The sequence below is a fragment of the Hemitrygon akajei genome, chromosome 5 (assembly GCF_048418815.1).
Source record: "Hemitrygon akajei chromosome 5, sHemAka1.3, whole genome shotgun sequence".
Taxonomy (NCBI): Eukaryota; Metazoa; Chordata; class Chondrichthyes; order Myliobatiformes; family Dasyatidae; genus Hemitrygon; species Hemitrygon akajei.
This window is the reverse complement of record NC_133128.1, coordinates 92,882,544-92,898,882: the sequence shown is the minus strand read 5'-3', so window position 1 is coordinate 92,898,882 and position 16,339 is coordinate 92,882,544. Positions and strand designations below refer to the sequence as shown.

General features: G+C 40.9%; 1 protein-coding gene across 7 annotated transcripts in view; it reads right to left on the bottom strand.

Moving 5' to 3' along the window:
- mcf2la (mcf.2 cell line derived transforming sequence-like a) overlaps nucleotides 1-16,339 on the bottom strand; it is a 275,198-nt gene that overhangs the window by 159,177 nt on the left and 99,682 nt on the right. For all 7 annotated transcript variants that reach the window (XM_073046062.1, XM_073046063.1, XM_073046061.1 and 4 more), the window contains 2 exons: nucleotides 14,083-14,163; nucleotides 3,538-3,652 (listed from right to left, as the gene is read on the bottom strand). In XM_073046062.1, coding sequence (XP_072902163.1) covers nucleotides 3,538-3,652; nucleotides 14,083-14,155 — 188 coding nt within the window. In that variant the 5' untranslated portion in view covers nucleotides 14,156-14,163. The remainder of the gene's footprint in view (nucleotides 1-3,537; nucleotides 3,653-14,082; nucleotides 14,164-16,339) is intronic.

Here is a 16,339-nt window from a genome sequence, read left to right as displayed (position 1 = left end):
CACCAGACTTCTGAAGAAGCGCTTCATGGTGAACAATTAATTGGTAAATAGAAGAGAAGGTTCAAAACTATTTTCAAAAGACCTTTGAATAAATGCAACATTCTCTCTGACTCTGATAATCCCTGGCCCATGTCCTGTAATGAAAGGCATTTGAACGCTCTGTGCCTCTTTGAGCTGTACAAAGATCTCCAGAAGGTGGCAATAAGTCCATAGAATTGGAATGACCATATCAGTATGGGTCAGAGGGGTGAAGAGCCTATCCTTGATCTGTAAATGCATATTCCTCCCGAAAAACAAACTGGTTTTATGTGATAGTGTTACGTAATAACGTATAAAGTTTAATTATCTGATAGGACAGCAATTCCAAAATAAGCACAGGACCAAGATCTTTGAATATGTTAATAAAGGCAAGGAGTGGTTTAGAGACAGGTGTGGAGGTAAATATGTTGGAAATCTTTGAGGAAACAACAGGCAGGATAGACAAAGGTGAGTCAATGGATGTTGTTTACTTGGATTTTCAGAAGGCCTTTGACAAAGTGCCACAGGCTGGTAAACAAAGTAAAAGCCCAGGGATTGGGATAGAGGACAGAGATTGGCATAGTTAGAAGAATGGCTGGCTTCCGGGAAACAAAGAGTGGACATAAATAGAGCCTTTTCTGATTGGCTGACAGTGGCTAGCAGTGCTCTGCAGGGGTCGGTGTTGGGGCTGCTTCTTTTCATGTTTTATGTCAATGAATTGGAAGACAGAATTGATGGCTTTGTGGCTAGGTTTGCAGATAGCTGGAGCGGCAGATAGTGTTGAAAAAGGGAGTCTGCAGAAGGACTTGGATAGATTAGGAAAATGGGGAAATAAGGGCCAGTGGAGTGTGATGTAGGGAAATGTATGGTAGAAGGAACTTTGGTAGAGGAATTAAGGTATAGGCTATTTTCTAAACAGAAGAAAATTCAGAAATTAAAGCTGCAAAGATAATTGGGGATCCTCATACAAGATTTCCTAAAGGTTGACTTGCAGGTTGAGTAAGTGGTATCCTTATCTAAGAAAGGATGTGCTGGCATTGGAGAGGTTCCAGAGGAGGTCCATGAGAATGATCCTGGGAATGAAAATGTTAATGTATATGGAATATTTGATGGCTTTGGGCCTGTACTTGCTGGAGTTTAGCAGGATGAGGGGGGGATCTCATTGAAACATATCAAATACTGAAAGGTCTAGATACCATGGGTGTGGAAAGGATGTTTCCTATAGCGGGAGAGTCTAGGACCAGAGGGCACAACCTCAGAATAGAAGGACATCACTTAGAACAGAAATGAGGAGAAATTTCTCTAGTCAGAGGGTGATAAATCTGTGGAATTCATTGCCACAGAAGGCTGGGGAGGGCAAGACATTGGGTACTTTTAAAGAGGAGGTTGTTAGGTTCTTGATTAAAGGCATCAAAAAGTAGAAGGCAGGAGAATAGGGCAGAGAGAAAAAATAAATTAATCACTCTCTCTGGATCTGAAAATTTTCTCTCCCCGGATTGTGTTGAACTCTTAACTGCAAAAGACAGCAGAAGCAGAATCTTTGGAAGATGGGGATAGATTCTTGTTAGGTAAGGTGGAGGGAAGAGTTGGTGATAGGTGGTGAAAGATTACCCGCAATGCAGAGATGAGGTTATGATCAAATCAGTTGTTATCTTACTGAATGACAGAGGAGGCTCAAGGAGACTAATTGTCTACTCATGTACGCAGTTTATTTGTAGCAAAAAGAATAGTCTGCTGGATGAACTCAGCAAACAAGCAGCATTGGTAGAGGCAAAGGGTCATTTGAAGTTTTATGTCATGATGCAGGGTCTCAAGCCAAATCATTAACCATCCCTCTGCTTCCATAGATACTGCAAGACCCACTGTGTTTTCCAGCAGATCAATTTTCACTCCAGAATCCAGCAACTACAGTCTCAAATCTCCACTTACATATGCATTTATTTTAGTTATTATTTAGATCTCTTTCTGTACTTGAATTAAAGTTCAAAGTAAATTTATTATCAAAATACATCATGTTACCATATGAAATTCATTTTCTTGCAGGCATTAACAAGAAAAATAAAAAAGTACATTAGAATTTATAAATAACTAAACATAAGCATAGACTATCAAACAACCAATCTGTAAATAAAGAAAAATTAATAGTGAGAATATGAGTTGTAAAGAGTGCTTGAAATTGAGTCTGTAGGTATGGAAGTTGTCCTGTTCAAGACTGGAAGAAGGTGCAGAAGATCGTGAACATAGCCCAGCACATCACACAAACCAATCTTCCATTCTTGGACTCACTTTACACCACACGCTGTCGGAGCAGTGCTGCCGGGATAATGAAGGACATGACCCACCCAGCCAACACACTTTTTTTCCCTCTTCCCTTCGGGAGAAGGTTCAGGAGCATGAAGATTCGTATGGCCAGATTTGGGAACAGCTTCTTTCCAACTGTGATAAGTCTGCTGAACGGATCCTGACCCGGATCTGGGTCGTATCTTCCAAATATCCGGACCTGACTTGCACTACCTTACTTTCCCTTTTCTTATTTTCTATTTATGATTTATAATTTAAATTTTTATTATATTTACTTCGATTTGTACTTCAAGGAGCATGAAGCACAGAATCAAATGTCGCTGTGATGATTGTACGCTCTAGTATCAATTGTTTGGTGACAAAGTAAAGGTCGTGGAGCTTGGAATAATTTCAGAGTTGTGGTGAGTGAAGTTGTCCATTTCAGTTCAGGAGTACAATGATTGTAGGGTAATAAATGTTTCTGAACCTGGTGACGTGGCACCTCCTGCTTGATGGTAGTGGTGTATATAGAGCGTGGTGTGGACGATGCGGGTCTTTGTGTTGACTGCTGCTTTCATGTGACAGCACTCCACTTAAATATACTCAGTGGTGGGGAGGGCTTGGCCAGTGATGGACTGGACTATATCTACCACTTTCTATGGTCTTTTCTGTTCCCCGTACTGGTGTTTCTGTACCAGCCATCTTGCAACCAGTTAGGATAGTCTCCACTATCTATAGAATGTTGTCAAAGTTTTTGGTTTCATGCCAAATCTACGCAAACTTCTGAGAAAGTAGAGATGCTGTTATGCCTTCCTTGTGATTACACGTCACATTGGTCTCAGGATGTACCTTTGATATACCTCTGCCCTTTCCTGATGCCGCCATTCAGTCCATCTGGTGGACTGAAAACTCTGCACCGTGTCCAGATATTAGAAATTCAGAAGTTAAAGCAGTCTCATCATTTAATAACACCTCTTTCTTGCGTTGCATTTATTAGTCTGCACTTGCAGTAAGCTAAAAAAACATGTAATTAACATCGTTCCTGGTGAAATGGCAGCTCCAGCAAGAGCTCTGCTTTTCTGTAAACCACCCCTTCAGGTCAGAGGTTGTGGGGTATAAATGCCAAGGATTATGGAGTCCGTGGGACTTCAATTTTATTGAAGTAACTGAGATGAAACTAATGGGTCATTCAGGCGAAATGTTTGGAAGCCACTACTATAGGAACTACCTGAATCTTACCTTGGAACACTGGTCAGATATGTTATAACATTTTGGAACTCCTCCTCAGGGATATCAGTGAAGTTTGGATACTCAGGAAAGGTTATAATTGGACACCCGCCATCTCCTCGACCGCCTGTAAGGAAAAATAATATTACAGAATTATTATCATCACTACAATTTTTTTAACTTTTGCACACTTAAACTGAACAAAGGAAGCTGGTTATACAAAGGTACTGAATCAGACACTGTGGTTACACAGCATGATCGACCACCTCCGAATCCACCTTAACTGGAGTAGTAGATACTTTAATGCTTTCTCACCTGTACGCATCCATCTTCATCCAGGACTTCCCTATGCTTATCATTTCCATATCCCTAGCTCTATGTATTGGTAAGGGTTCATCTTTTGCAGCTCTATACATTCTTGGAAATGCTTTTACAATAATGTCAAGTTTACACTGCAAGGTAATTATTAATCATATCAGTCCTGGGATAATGTTAATCTATAGACAGAAGTCCATCAATTTCTGTGGTTCCATTAATATCGCCGGCTTTTAAACACCTAGCACATCACCAAATATTTCATCACCAACCATTACAACCCCTCCAAAAGGACTCCAACCTTGTCGTTGAACTTGAAGATTTGTGTCAAGGCTTTATGTTTTGGCTCTTGGTAGGGTCACCCATGCCAAACAGGTCAAAGTGTAGAGGACAGAGTGAGTGAATCCCTCCAGGTTCAGGGGTTCCGTTCAGGGGTTCCGTTCAGGACTAACAACCCTGACTAGTTAAAAAAAAATTGTTACGGAAACAGCAATGAAGAATCCTTCTACATCTGAGTGTGACGGTATTCCTGAGTATCCACCCAGGACTTGTAGGATTGACAGTAGTGAAAACCGAGAGGAAGCTACTGGTGTGATAAAAGGAAGCTGTGAACACAGCCAGAGATGGAGGACCCCCATTGCTGCCCTAAATGCCAGTGGTGTTATGGGCAATAAGTAACTAAGTAACCATTACAACCACCAAGCATTACAAATCATCAAACTTGACAATCAAGCCACAATCATTAACACTGGCAATCAATCACAACTATTAGAATCATTAGTCCTGCCAGTCATCAATCATTGAAATCATCAGACCTACCAGTCAAACCCCAACTATTACATTCATCAACTGTGCCAATCAATTGCCAATTACAATCACCAACCCTGACCACAGATAGTCCTCAGTCAAAACCAACCCTCACAATCATCCACTAACCCTTAAAGCCAACAGTCCTCACTGACAAGTTTATCCTTGACAATCAGCCACCAGAACTTACAAATCCCAATAGCTCGATCCATTTGTCATGCCAGAGGAATAACTCCAATTCAATTGCGTAAGACACAACCTTATCACCATAGTCAAAGCATTGTTAAGTATTGCTTTTGTCACGTACATGCAACCCTGTAGAAGTATCAGCAGCAATAGGACACACCTGGAGTCTGGTTTTACTGTTAACAAAACACTATTTTATTAGTAACTACGTCATATAGTAACTTAAACCAGGTAAATCAGGAGTTAACGGTGTTATGCATATTTAGGTGTAAATATATAAATCCCCAAACTTCTTCAACTTTAGGTGGTAAGTGATACAGTCTTACATGGTATATAAGAAAATTCAGTTCAGTTGCACAGGTTAATTAATGCGAGATGTTTGTAATCCAAAGGCGAATGTTGTGAAAAGGCAATTTATGTCGATATTCCACAGATTCCATGACAGCGATACAAAATAACAATAGCAGTAGGTTTTATCTCCAAAGTTGTTCCACTTCACACATGAAGTATCACCGACAGTGATCTTCAATGAATATCCTTTCAACACAAGTGGTACCACACCCGAATTCAGCTACGGGACATCTCAAAGTGGTGGCCGCAGGACACTCAAACAGAATCCACGTATGGATTATCACCAACAGTAGCTTATCACAAAGGGGACCATCTTCGAGGGAACCACCACCCAGGCAAGGGTAAACACACCGATAGATTCCACACAGTTACCCCAATCACACACAACTGTGATAGCCACTTATCCAGTTCCACGACATACAAAATAACTCCAACAGTGATTTGCCACAGGGATGCCTTTCTTCAGTGAACTACCACACCCAGACAAAGAGTAAACACACATGTGGTACTCACAAAGGTTTCCCCTCTCACCAGAGAACCCACTTCTGTGGATTAACTAAGTGACAGTCACACTTTTGTAGCCAAATGGAAACAAACTCACCCTCACGGGCTACTTAGAGAGAGAGTCCAAACAGTGATCTCTTTGTCACTAGGTTTCTTCTGTTTCAAACCTTCCTCTCCTCTCTTCTCTTCTCTGCAAACTTCTTCTAGTTGCAGCAAACTTGTGACAGTCATTTATCAATACACTGGATTGATCTCAACTCACCCCTTTTGGCTACTGAAAGTTTAAACCAGCGACCGATTCACTGGTGTCTTTCGTTGACTGAATCCATCTTGACTCTGACTGTGGTTTTTTGTGGGTCTATGACTGTCCTTGTAAAAAGTAAACAAGCTGCAGAGAAAACATAACATTCTATTGCCCATCAAATCACTCCACCTCTCTCCACCATGGCAAGCAAGCAACTCTGCAGTCAGCAGAAATCCAAGTGTCCAGAAGTCAGTCTCATTCTCCCGGTGTTTTAAAGTGACAGTCCACAGAAAAAATGAACCCTAGGGGTACATAACACTATTCGCCCGGCATTTTGTTCATCTTATTTCACAGGTATATGACAAAAATTGATCATTCTTGTTAAGGCATACTCACTCCCAATGGCATTACCATTGGTGTCCCTTGCCAAGAAGACATTACTACTGGTAGCTTCTCACCAGGAGGGCACTCTATTATATGATGAACTGCTCTAAGTATTTATATCCCCTAACTGAGATATTCTGGTCTCATCATTCCTATATTTTAAAATTTGACAAAAGAACAACTTCCATGTCCTTTCATTGGTGTGCTTCCTGTATTGACCAGCGTCATCACACATGGTGCTGTAACTCTGCAAATGAACACACCAGTAAACTGCATGGTATCACCACTGGTCTACTGTCTCAGCCCTATTTATGCAAGTTTCCACGCAGCATCAATGTTCATCAAGCCTCAGCCCTGTGACAACCTTTACAACTTGTCTTGTAAACGTGGCAGATAGGGGCCAAATTTTGATTTCAAGTCATTTGGAATATTTTTTGGGCTTCATCACCTTGGTTACACTTACAGAAGTCAACCTGTTATAAATAGTAAAATCCTTTTAGTATGGATGAAGAACTCAAACTAATGATTTCAAACAGGCAGTGACAGTTGATTTCCTGCTTGGATTAGAATTGCTCCCAGGAACTGCAAATGCACACAGATAAAAATAGATCGTAACCAAGGCAACCAAGGTATCCCTCAGTTGCCATGTAGATCTGAATCCAGGCCTACTAACCAGATACATGTGGTTTCCATTGCATAATGTTTAAAATAGGCACACTCACTACAGTGATGGTAAGTGATTACTTTATTACTGGGAGAGGACTTATGATAAACCTTTTCAAGTAGGACCAGTTTTCTTGAGTTTAGTAGCTGGGATCTGCTGATTTGCCAAACACAAGGGTGCAAGCAGGTGTGTATGACAAGAGTCTCTGCCTTCTTCACAATTCATAACCTAATTCACAGTTTCCTTCTCCATTGCCTCAGTCCTCACTACAGACATGAGAACAGAAATGGCTCCAATGCCATCCCTGTATCTAGTATTTTTCCTGTCTTAATTCAATCAGTAGAATTTGCTGCTTATGTCCAGACCAAACACATGAGCAGTGGAAATGTTTAGTAGACCCAGCTTTCAAAGAGTCATAGAGTGATACAGTGACTCTGTGCCAGTGACCAGTGATGTTCCACAGGGGTCTGTGTTGGGACCGCTTCAGTTTACATGTATGTCACTGAATGACAGAATTGATGGCTTTGTTGCAAAGTTTGCAGGCAATATGAAGATAGATGGAGGAAGTTTTGAGGAAGTCAAGAGGCTACTGAAGGACTTAGACAGATTAGGAGAATGGGCAAAGAAGTGGCAGATGGAACACAGTGTCAAGAAATGTATGGTCATGCATTTTGATAGAAGGGTTGACTATTTTCTATATGGACCAAAAAATTCAAGAATCTGAGGCACAAAGGGACTTGGGAGTCCTTGTGCAGGATTCCCTAAAAGTTAATTTGTAGGTTGAATCTGTGGTGAGGAAGGCAAATGTGATGTTAGCATTCATTTCAAGAGGACTAGAATATAAAAGCAGGGATGTGATGTTGAGGCCTTATAGAGCACTGGTGAGGCCTCACTAAAGTATTGTGAGCAGTTTTGGGTCCCTTATCTTAGAAAGGATGTGCTGACACTGGTGAGGCCTCACTAAAGTATTGTGAGCAGTTTTGGGTCCCTTATCTTAGAAAGGATGTGCCGACACTGGAGAGGGTTCACTAAAGTATTGTGAGCAGTTTTGGGTCCCTTATCTTAGAAAGGATGTGCTGACACTGGAGAGGGTTCAAAGGAAGTTCACAAAAATTATTCCAGGATTGAACAGCTTGTCATATGAAGAGCAATTAATGGCTCTGGGCCTGTATTCACTAAAATTCAGAAGACTAAGGGGTGACCTAATTGAAACTTATCGAATTGTGAAAGGCCTTGATAGGATGGATCTGAGAAGGATGATTTCTATGGTGGGGAGTCTAGGACCAGAGGACACAGGGGGAATTTCTTTAGCCAAAGAGCGGTGAATTTGTGGAAGTAATTGCCACAGGCAGCTGTGGAGACCAAGTCTTTATGTATATTTAAGGTAAAGGTTGATAGATTCTTGATTGGTTAGGGCATGAAGAGATACAGGGAGAAGGTAGGAGATTAGGGATCAGAGGAATAATGGATTAGCCATGGTGAAATGGTGGGGCAGACTCAATGGGCCAAATGGCCTAATTCTGCTCCTATATATTATGGTCTTTCAGACCTCAGCCCAGATGGTCCATGATGACCAAGATACTAGTCCCATTTTCCAGTGTTTTCCCCTTATGCCTCTAATTCATTCTTATCCTATCCATCTACCTGTCCGTATCCCTTCCTTAACCACCTCTTCTTTTCATATATGGACCACCCACTGGATGGAAAAGTTATCCTTTAAAGTCTCGGTTAAATCTCTCACTGGGGAGAAAGATCACCTCATATCTGTCCCAAATATTTATTTTTGTCTCCTACAATTCCATATGCCAGCCCTTGGCAAGTTGGATCCAAAAGTACACTGCTCCACATATCATCACCTGTTCCCACTTCTCCATTCCCTCTGATCTTACATTACTTGCCCAGCATCCAATATTCATTCACCATCCGTAATTACCAAATCCAACCCTCTTCCTGACTATTGTCTTAGGCCAATCCAGGGTCTTTGCAACCATCTCTCTCTACTTTACTCAAAGCTTCTCACTCATATCTCTCTCACAAATAAAAGTATCATTGACCCTCCTTGCCTGAGTTCACTTGTAACTAAGATCCTCAGGTAAGCATTTTAATCTCCTCATGGCCTCATTCCTCCCTTTCTCTATAATCTCCTGCAGCCCAACTACCTTTCAGGATCACTGCATGGAATCATTCTGGACTCTTGACTGTTTCTCCGAATACTTCATTACATCCTCAGTGCCTGGTTTTGTTAGATATCTCCACTGGCACAAGATGACGTTTTCAGGTCATTAGAGGCAGTCCATACATAAATTGAACCCCTTTTAAATAGCACAAAGCAATAGCTTTACCTTATGACTTTCTGAAAAATAACGTTGTGCATGAAGGGAAGGGGGATTGCTTCATCTTTGTTGTTTACAACTGATTGCTATGCTGTTAACCTCTGTTCAATGGTATTTGAAAACTCCAGTGAACGGCTACCCTGGTCAAATTTAATTAATCCCCCTTATGATCATTAGGACTTTAGGTCACAGACCTCCTTAGAAGGGAAAGACAGAGACAAATTGATTGTAGTTTTTGGTATCTGGAGCAACACAAAATCTGTTGAAGGAACTCAGTGAGTCAAGCAGCATCTTTGAGGGGGAATAATTGTCAATGTTTTGGGTGGAAATCCTGCAGCAAGACTAGGTGGAAAGGGAAGATAGCTGATAAAAAGAGGAGAGACAAAGCAATGAGACAGGAGTAAATGATGAACCATGGAAGGGTGAAAGATAACAGGCAGATGGAGCAAGGTGGGGCAGGGCAGGACTGGATTTGGGAGACAGAGGCAAGCAAAACTAAAATCAGGTAAAGCCAGGTTGCCTCATGAAGGGCAGGGTGAAGATGGGGTCAGCTACTGGAAGGGTGAAAAACAGGAACACAGAGGCTATCAATGCCGGAATCAGATAAGAGGGGAAAGTGATGATGGGAACCAATAGCGGAGAGGTGAAGAGCCAATAGAACCAGAATCAGACGGGGAGAGATGGACCTGGAGAGTTTAATATTGCAATGTGTGGGTAGCAGGCAGAGGGAACTAGGAGGGACAGGAGATGAAAATGGGTGGTGGGGTGATGGAGGGAGTATATGGGAGAGGGGTCAAAAATGGGACAACCAGAGAAAGAATGGGGGTAAAATTCCAGAGATGAAGGTTATAAAATTCATTCTGATTGGGTTGTAGACTATATCGATTAAAATATGAAGTATGATTCCCCTAGTTTGCATTAGGTCTCACCCTGGCAGTGGAGAAGACCAAGGATGGTAAATCAAAGAAAGCAAAGTTCAGTGTGGGAATTGGCAGGGGCAATGAAAGGGTCATCATCCAGTACCCTGGGGTGGCAATTGTGGATTGGCTTCCTTAATCTCTCCTTAAAACACTTCCCTGGAATCATCTTTGTTATTTGCTTCTTCATGTCAATAACAAGAATGCTCAGCCTTTGGCCATGACTAGCATTGTTTAGTTTCAGGATCTGAAGGGAACTAAAGAATTTGACAGCTAAAGAGCCTGAAGGATTAATGTTATAACTCCTCACAGGACTTACTACAGGCAAATGGGTGGGGTTATGTTCTTTAGTTGAATTTATTCCTGCAGATGTCATTATATAACCATATAGCAATTACAGCACAGAAACAGGCCATCTCGGCCCTTCTAGTCCGTGCCGAACGCTTACTCTCACCTGGTCCCACCGACCTGCACAGCCCATAACCCTCCATTCCTTTCCTGTCCATATACCTATCCAATTTTACTTTAAATGACAATATCAAACCTGCCTCTACCACTTCTACTGGAAGCTCGTTTCACACAGCTACCACTCTCTGAGTAAAGAAATTCCCCCTCGTGTTGCCCTTAAACTTTTGCCCCCTAACTCTCAACTCATGTCCTCTTGTTTGAATCTTCCCTACTCTCAATGGAAAAAGCCTATCCACATCAACTCTATCTATCCCCCTCATAATTTTAAATACCTCTATCAAGCCCCCCCTCAACCTTCTACGCTCCAAAGAATAAAGACCTAACTTGTTCAACCTTTCCCTGTAATTTAGGTGCTGAAACCCGGGTAACATAACCAATATAACCAATCAATCTTCAATTGTTCCCTATCCAGTTAAACACTATATCCACCATTTCATCTTTAGTGTTAATATAATGAATGTATTACATTGTTCAAAAAATTAATAAAGAGCTTTGTTTATTGACAATATGATTTTTCTTTTGGCTTTTTCAGAGCAGCATCCAGGATATTAGTCCAGAATTCACAGAAACTCAAGAGTAATCTGGAAGATTAGGGAAGGGTCTCCTGAGTGTTACGCTCATTCTTTATGTTCTATTTCTGCTGTCCTCAAGCAGCAGCAGGATACGGCAACCAAATGACATGTAAATTAGGGCTCTGAGCACTTTGCATAAAGTTTTGCATAAAGTTGAAGCTTTATTTCCACAGGGAACATACCAATCTGAAGCAAATGTGGGCCCTGCCCCCTCAAACCTGCTCTGCTATTAATGTGACTAATTTCAACCGCACATTATTCCTTCTAGCAGTAACCTTTCATCACCTTGCTTAGCAAGCTTCTATTTAAAATATGCAGACCTTGCCTCCACCACCTTTTGAGGAAGAGTATTCCAATCCACTGTAGGAAAAGTATTACTCTTTTCTTTGATTTAAATTAACTGCCCCTTCTTTTAAAACAATCACCCCTAAATTCTAGATTCTTCTACAAGATAAACATTATCTCCACATTGGTCCCGTCAAGAACCTTCAGGATACTACTGTATATGCTTCTGTCAAATCACTTCCCACTTCTTAAACTACAGCACGTAAATCTCTGGCTGTCCACCTTTCCTCATCAGACAACCTGCGTAATCCAGATATTAGTCTATATTATTCAGGGTATTCCATATCCGGTCTCAAACCAATTCCCAATGTAGCTGAACTATAACCTCCCCGCTATTGTATTCATTCCCCACAGCAGTAAATCACAACATTCTGCCAGGTCTCCCAATTACTTGTTTTACCTGCATGCTAGCCTTCTGTCAATCTTGCAGGAGGACATCCAGATCACTTTGTATCAGAATGTAAAGAAAATATGGAAATACCTAGTGAATATCCAGAATACAGGGTGCTAAGTTAATTTGGCTGATTAATTATTCAATTGACCAAAAATGCAGTATTATTTATGCACCCAACACAAAGGCTGTGCCAGGTCTTTCTAAACCATAGTTGGACTTCAGCCCTCTTAACATATTGGAAGGATCCAAGGCACTTCACGAGAGCATCATCAAAGAACCTTTATGCTGACAGTGAACTGGAGTAGGAAGTAATCATCTCCACCAGTCAAACTCTTCAGATTCCTCAAAAGAACACAGGGTCAGTAACACTTAACCCTTCTGATGCATATCCCTTGAATGGTGCACAACATAATTATGTTTCTGAATTAAGGAAAAGGAATTTTGAAAAGGAATTGCCCCTTTGAAGTTATTTTCAATATAACAAATGTAAAACCGAGTGAACTGTGTTCATTAAAGTGTGTTTAAATCAAAGAGAATAACAAAGATGATACATATTGCAAATAACTACTTTCTAAACTTGCTGTTGCTCATAACTCAAAGACTTTGGAAGTGACTCTTTCCAAATACTTCCATCAGCCACTTATAGACCAGCCTGCTGCATCATTATAGTTCATCAGTGACTTGAGAAGACTAAGTTGTCTAGTTAGACTAAGCAGCAGAATATTTGGCAATTCTATCTTCCCGCCAAAAGTTCCCAATAACTGCTACATCAGGCTGCTTCTTAGTACAGCCATAATCACTTGTCCAATACTGCTGCATTTAACTGTCCAAGCAATTGAACTCTCAAGAAGCATCAGAGTGATAAACTCATTCAAGGATAAATGTTGTCATCTTTCCACTTAAAGATGCAACTTACTATAGCTACAATTATACATAGATACTGTATATAGGAATAAATGTGATCAGGAAAAGGTTGGCCTGCCTAGGTCTTTATTCTATGGAACATAGGAGAAGGAAGGGTTTTCTTCAATCTTATAAGTGTTTCAAATTGTAAGAGGTGTAGTTAAGCTGGATGGTGGTAGTCTGTTTCCCAACATAGGTGTTATGGTTTGTTACTTCAAAATATTAAATTAATTCAAAGAACACACCAGAGTCTAGGGATACAGGTCTAAATCAAGTTTACTTTAAGCAAGGCGCATGTGTATCACATCGTAGTGTAATGACATATGCAATTCATGTATTTTTACATATAACCCATAATGAATTATTTAAATTAACAAGGATGTTTAATATATACATACACACACAGAAAATTACCAAAATATAATTGAAATATTATATCGATAATAGTAGGTAGGTAGGACTGAAACTAGGGGCAAAGTTTAGGGGTGAGAGAGGAAAGAGTTAAAAGGACCTGAGGGGCAATTTTTCAATGCAGTGGGTGGTAGAGCTGCCAGAAGGAGCAGTTGAAGCAGTACAGTAGTATCATTTAGGAAGCACTAGGAGGGGTACGTAGAGGAGACACATGGCCAAAAGCAGGAAACTGGGCACTATGGTCAGCAAAAGAGCCTGTATTTGTTTTGTATTGCTCTGTACTTCTATAACTTAATAATAGACATGCAACCAGTTCATGAAATATGAAGAGGCAGAAACGAAAACCACTATAACACAATTTGATATGCAGTCCTTCACAAATTGTCTCCACTAATAATACAGGCGGATTACATAATCAGTTAAATCAAGCACCTTTCATCTGCTGCATTTTAATGTTGTATCATTCAGTTCGCTTCCACAAGAACGTGGCTACTGAACCAAAGCAGACATTTCCTCTTTATTCGGTTTTTCTGTTCCTTTCTCTCAACTCTCTGCTTTCTGCAGGCTAACAACACAGAGAAATTCCCACTTCTATACATAATATCTGAATTTTGAAAGTCAATGTCCTATTGAAATGTTACAATATTTACAAATCATGCTTTTCCCATCTTGGAACAGAAAAAGGAACTAGAGCTTCAGTTTAGTTCCACATATCCTGACTTTATGAGGAAATGATGTTGCGTGCTCAAGGACCCTTACCTGATCGAAAGGCAAATTGTTTGGCCAGCTGTTCAGTGATGTCAGCAGCATATAAAGGACTGTCTTGATGCATGATCTCATCTGCAAAACAAAACAATAAGTATTTTATTTAGCTTCCTCCTAAATGAATTATCACGAATATGCCTCACATATGTACATGACAATTCACTCCACTCACTGGACAAACACACAAAACACTGGAGGAACTCAGTAGCACAAGAGGGAAATGGACAGCTGAAGAGAACCTTCAGCTCGACTATGTTCTGTTCTGTGTTGCTCTAGGTTCCAGCATCTGCAATCACTTATGTCTGCACTCGGTTTCCTATTTGATTTCCAAGTGACTCTCTCATGTTAATGGCTTCTAATTATGTTCCTCTCCATCCAGTAAAAACTGCATGCATGCTATCTAACAAAACACTTCCTTTGAAATATTATACTGATCATATTGCAGATGACTTTTTAAAAAAATGAAATTGACCCAGCTTGGTAAACTGGTTCATCACATGTACCAAGGTACAATGAAAAACTTGCCTTGCATACCATTCGTATGGATCAATTCATTACAAAAGTGCACTAATGTAGCAGAAGGTAAAACAATACAAAGTGCAGAATAGAGTGTTACGGTTACAGAGAAAGGGCAGTGTAAGCAGGCAAACAGTTGCAAGCTTACTCCTTAGATTCTGGATTAGTTCCTGAGGATTGGAGGGTGGCTAATGTAACCCAACTTTTTAAAAAAGGAGGGAGAGAAAAACCGGGGAATTATAGACCGGTTAGTCTGACATCGGTGGTGGGGAAAATGCTAGAGTTGGTTATCAAAGATGTGATAACAGCACATTTGGAAAGAGGTGAAATCATCGAACAAAGTCAGCATGGATTTGTGAAAGGAAAATCATGTCTGATGAATCTTATAGAATTTTTTGAAGATGTAACTAGTAGAGTGGATAGGGGAGAGCCAGTGGATGTGGTATATTTAGATTTTCAAAAGGCTTTTGACAAGGTCCCACAAAGGAGATTAGTGTGCAAACTTAAAGCACACGGTATTGGGGGTATGGTATTGATGTGGATAGAGAATTGGTTGGCAGACAGGAAGCAAAGAGTGGGAGTAAACGGGACCTTTTCAGAATGGCAGGCAGTGACTAGTGGGGTACCGCAAGGCTCAGTGCTGGGACCCCAGTTGTTTACAATATATATTAATGATTTAGATGAGGGAATTAAATGCAGCATCTCCAAGTTTGCGGATGACACGAAGCTAGGCGACGGTGTTAGCTGTGAGGAGGATGCTAAGAGGATGCAGGGTGACTTGGATAGGTTAGGTGATGGGCAAATTCATGGCAGATGCAAGTTAATGTGGATAAATGTGAGGTTATCCACTTTGGTTGAAAGAACAGGAAAACAGGTTATTATCTGAATGGCGGCCGATTAGGAAAAGGGGAGATGCAACGAGACCTGGGTCTCATTGTACACCAGTCACTGAAGGTGGGCATGCAGGTACAGCAGGCGGTGAAAAAGGCAAATAGTATAGCAAGAGGATTTGAGTACAGGAGCAGGGAGGTTCTACTGCAGTTGTACAAGGCCTTGGTAAGACCGCACCTAGAGTAGAGTATTGTGTGCAGTTTTGGTCCCCTAATCTGAGGAAAGACATTCTTGCCATAGAGGGAGTACAGAGAAGGTTCACCAGATTGATTCATGGGATGGCAGGACTTTCATATGAAGAAAGACTAGATCGACTAGGCTTATACTCACTGGAATTTAGAAGATTTGAGGGGGGGATCTTATTGAAACGTATAAAATTCTAAAGAGATTGGACAGGCTAGATGCAGGAAGATTGTTTCCGATGTTGGGGAAGTCCAGAACGAGGGGTCACAGTTTAAGGATAAAGGGGAAGCCTTTTAGGACCGAGATGAGTAAAAACTTCTTCACACAGAGAGTGGTGAATCTGTGGAATTCTCTGCCACAGGAAACAGTTGAGGCCAGTTCATTGGCTATATTTAAGAGGAAGTTAGATATGGCCCCTGTGGCTAAAGGGATCAGGGGGTATGGAGAGAAAGCAGGTTCAGGGTTCTGAGTTGAATGATCAGCCATGATCATACTGAATGGCGGTGCAGGCTCGAAGGGCCGAATGGCCTACTCCTGCACCTATTTTCTATGTTTCTATGTAAGCTTATAATGAGGTAGATTATGAGGTCAAGAGTCCACCTTATTGTACAAGAAACCATTCAGTGGTCTTATAAAGGTGGGATAAAAGCTGTCCTTGAGG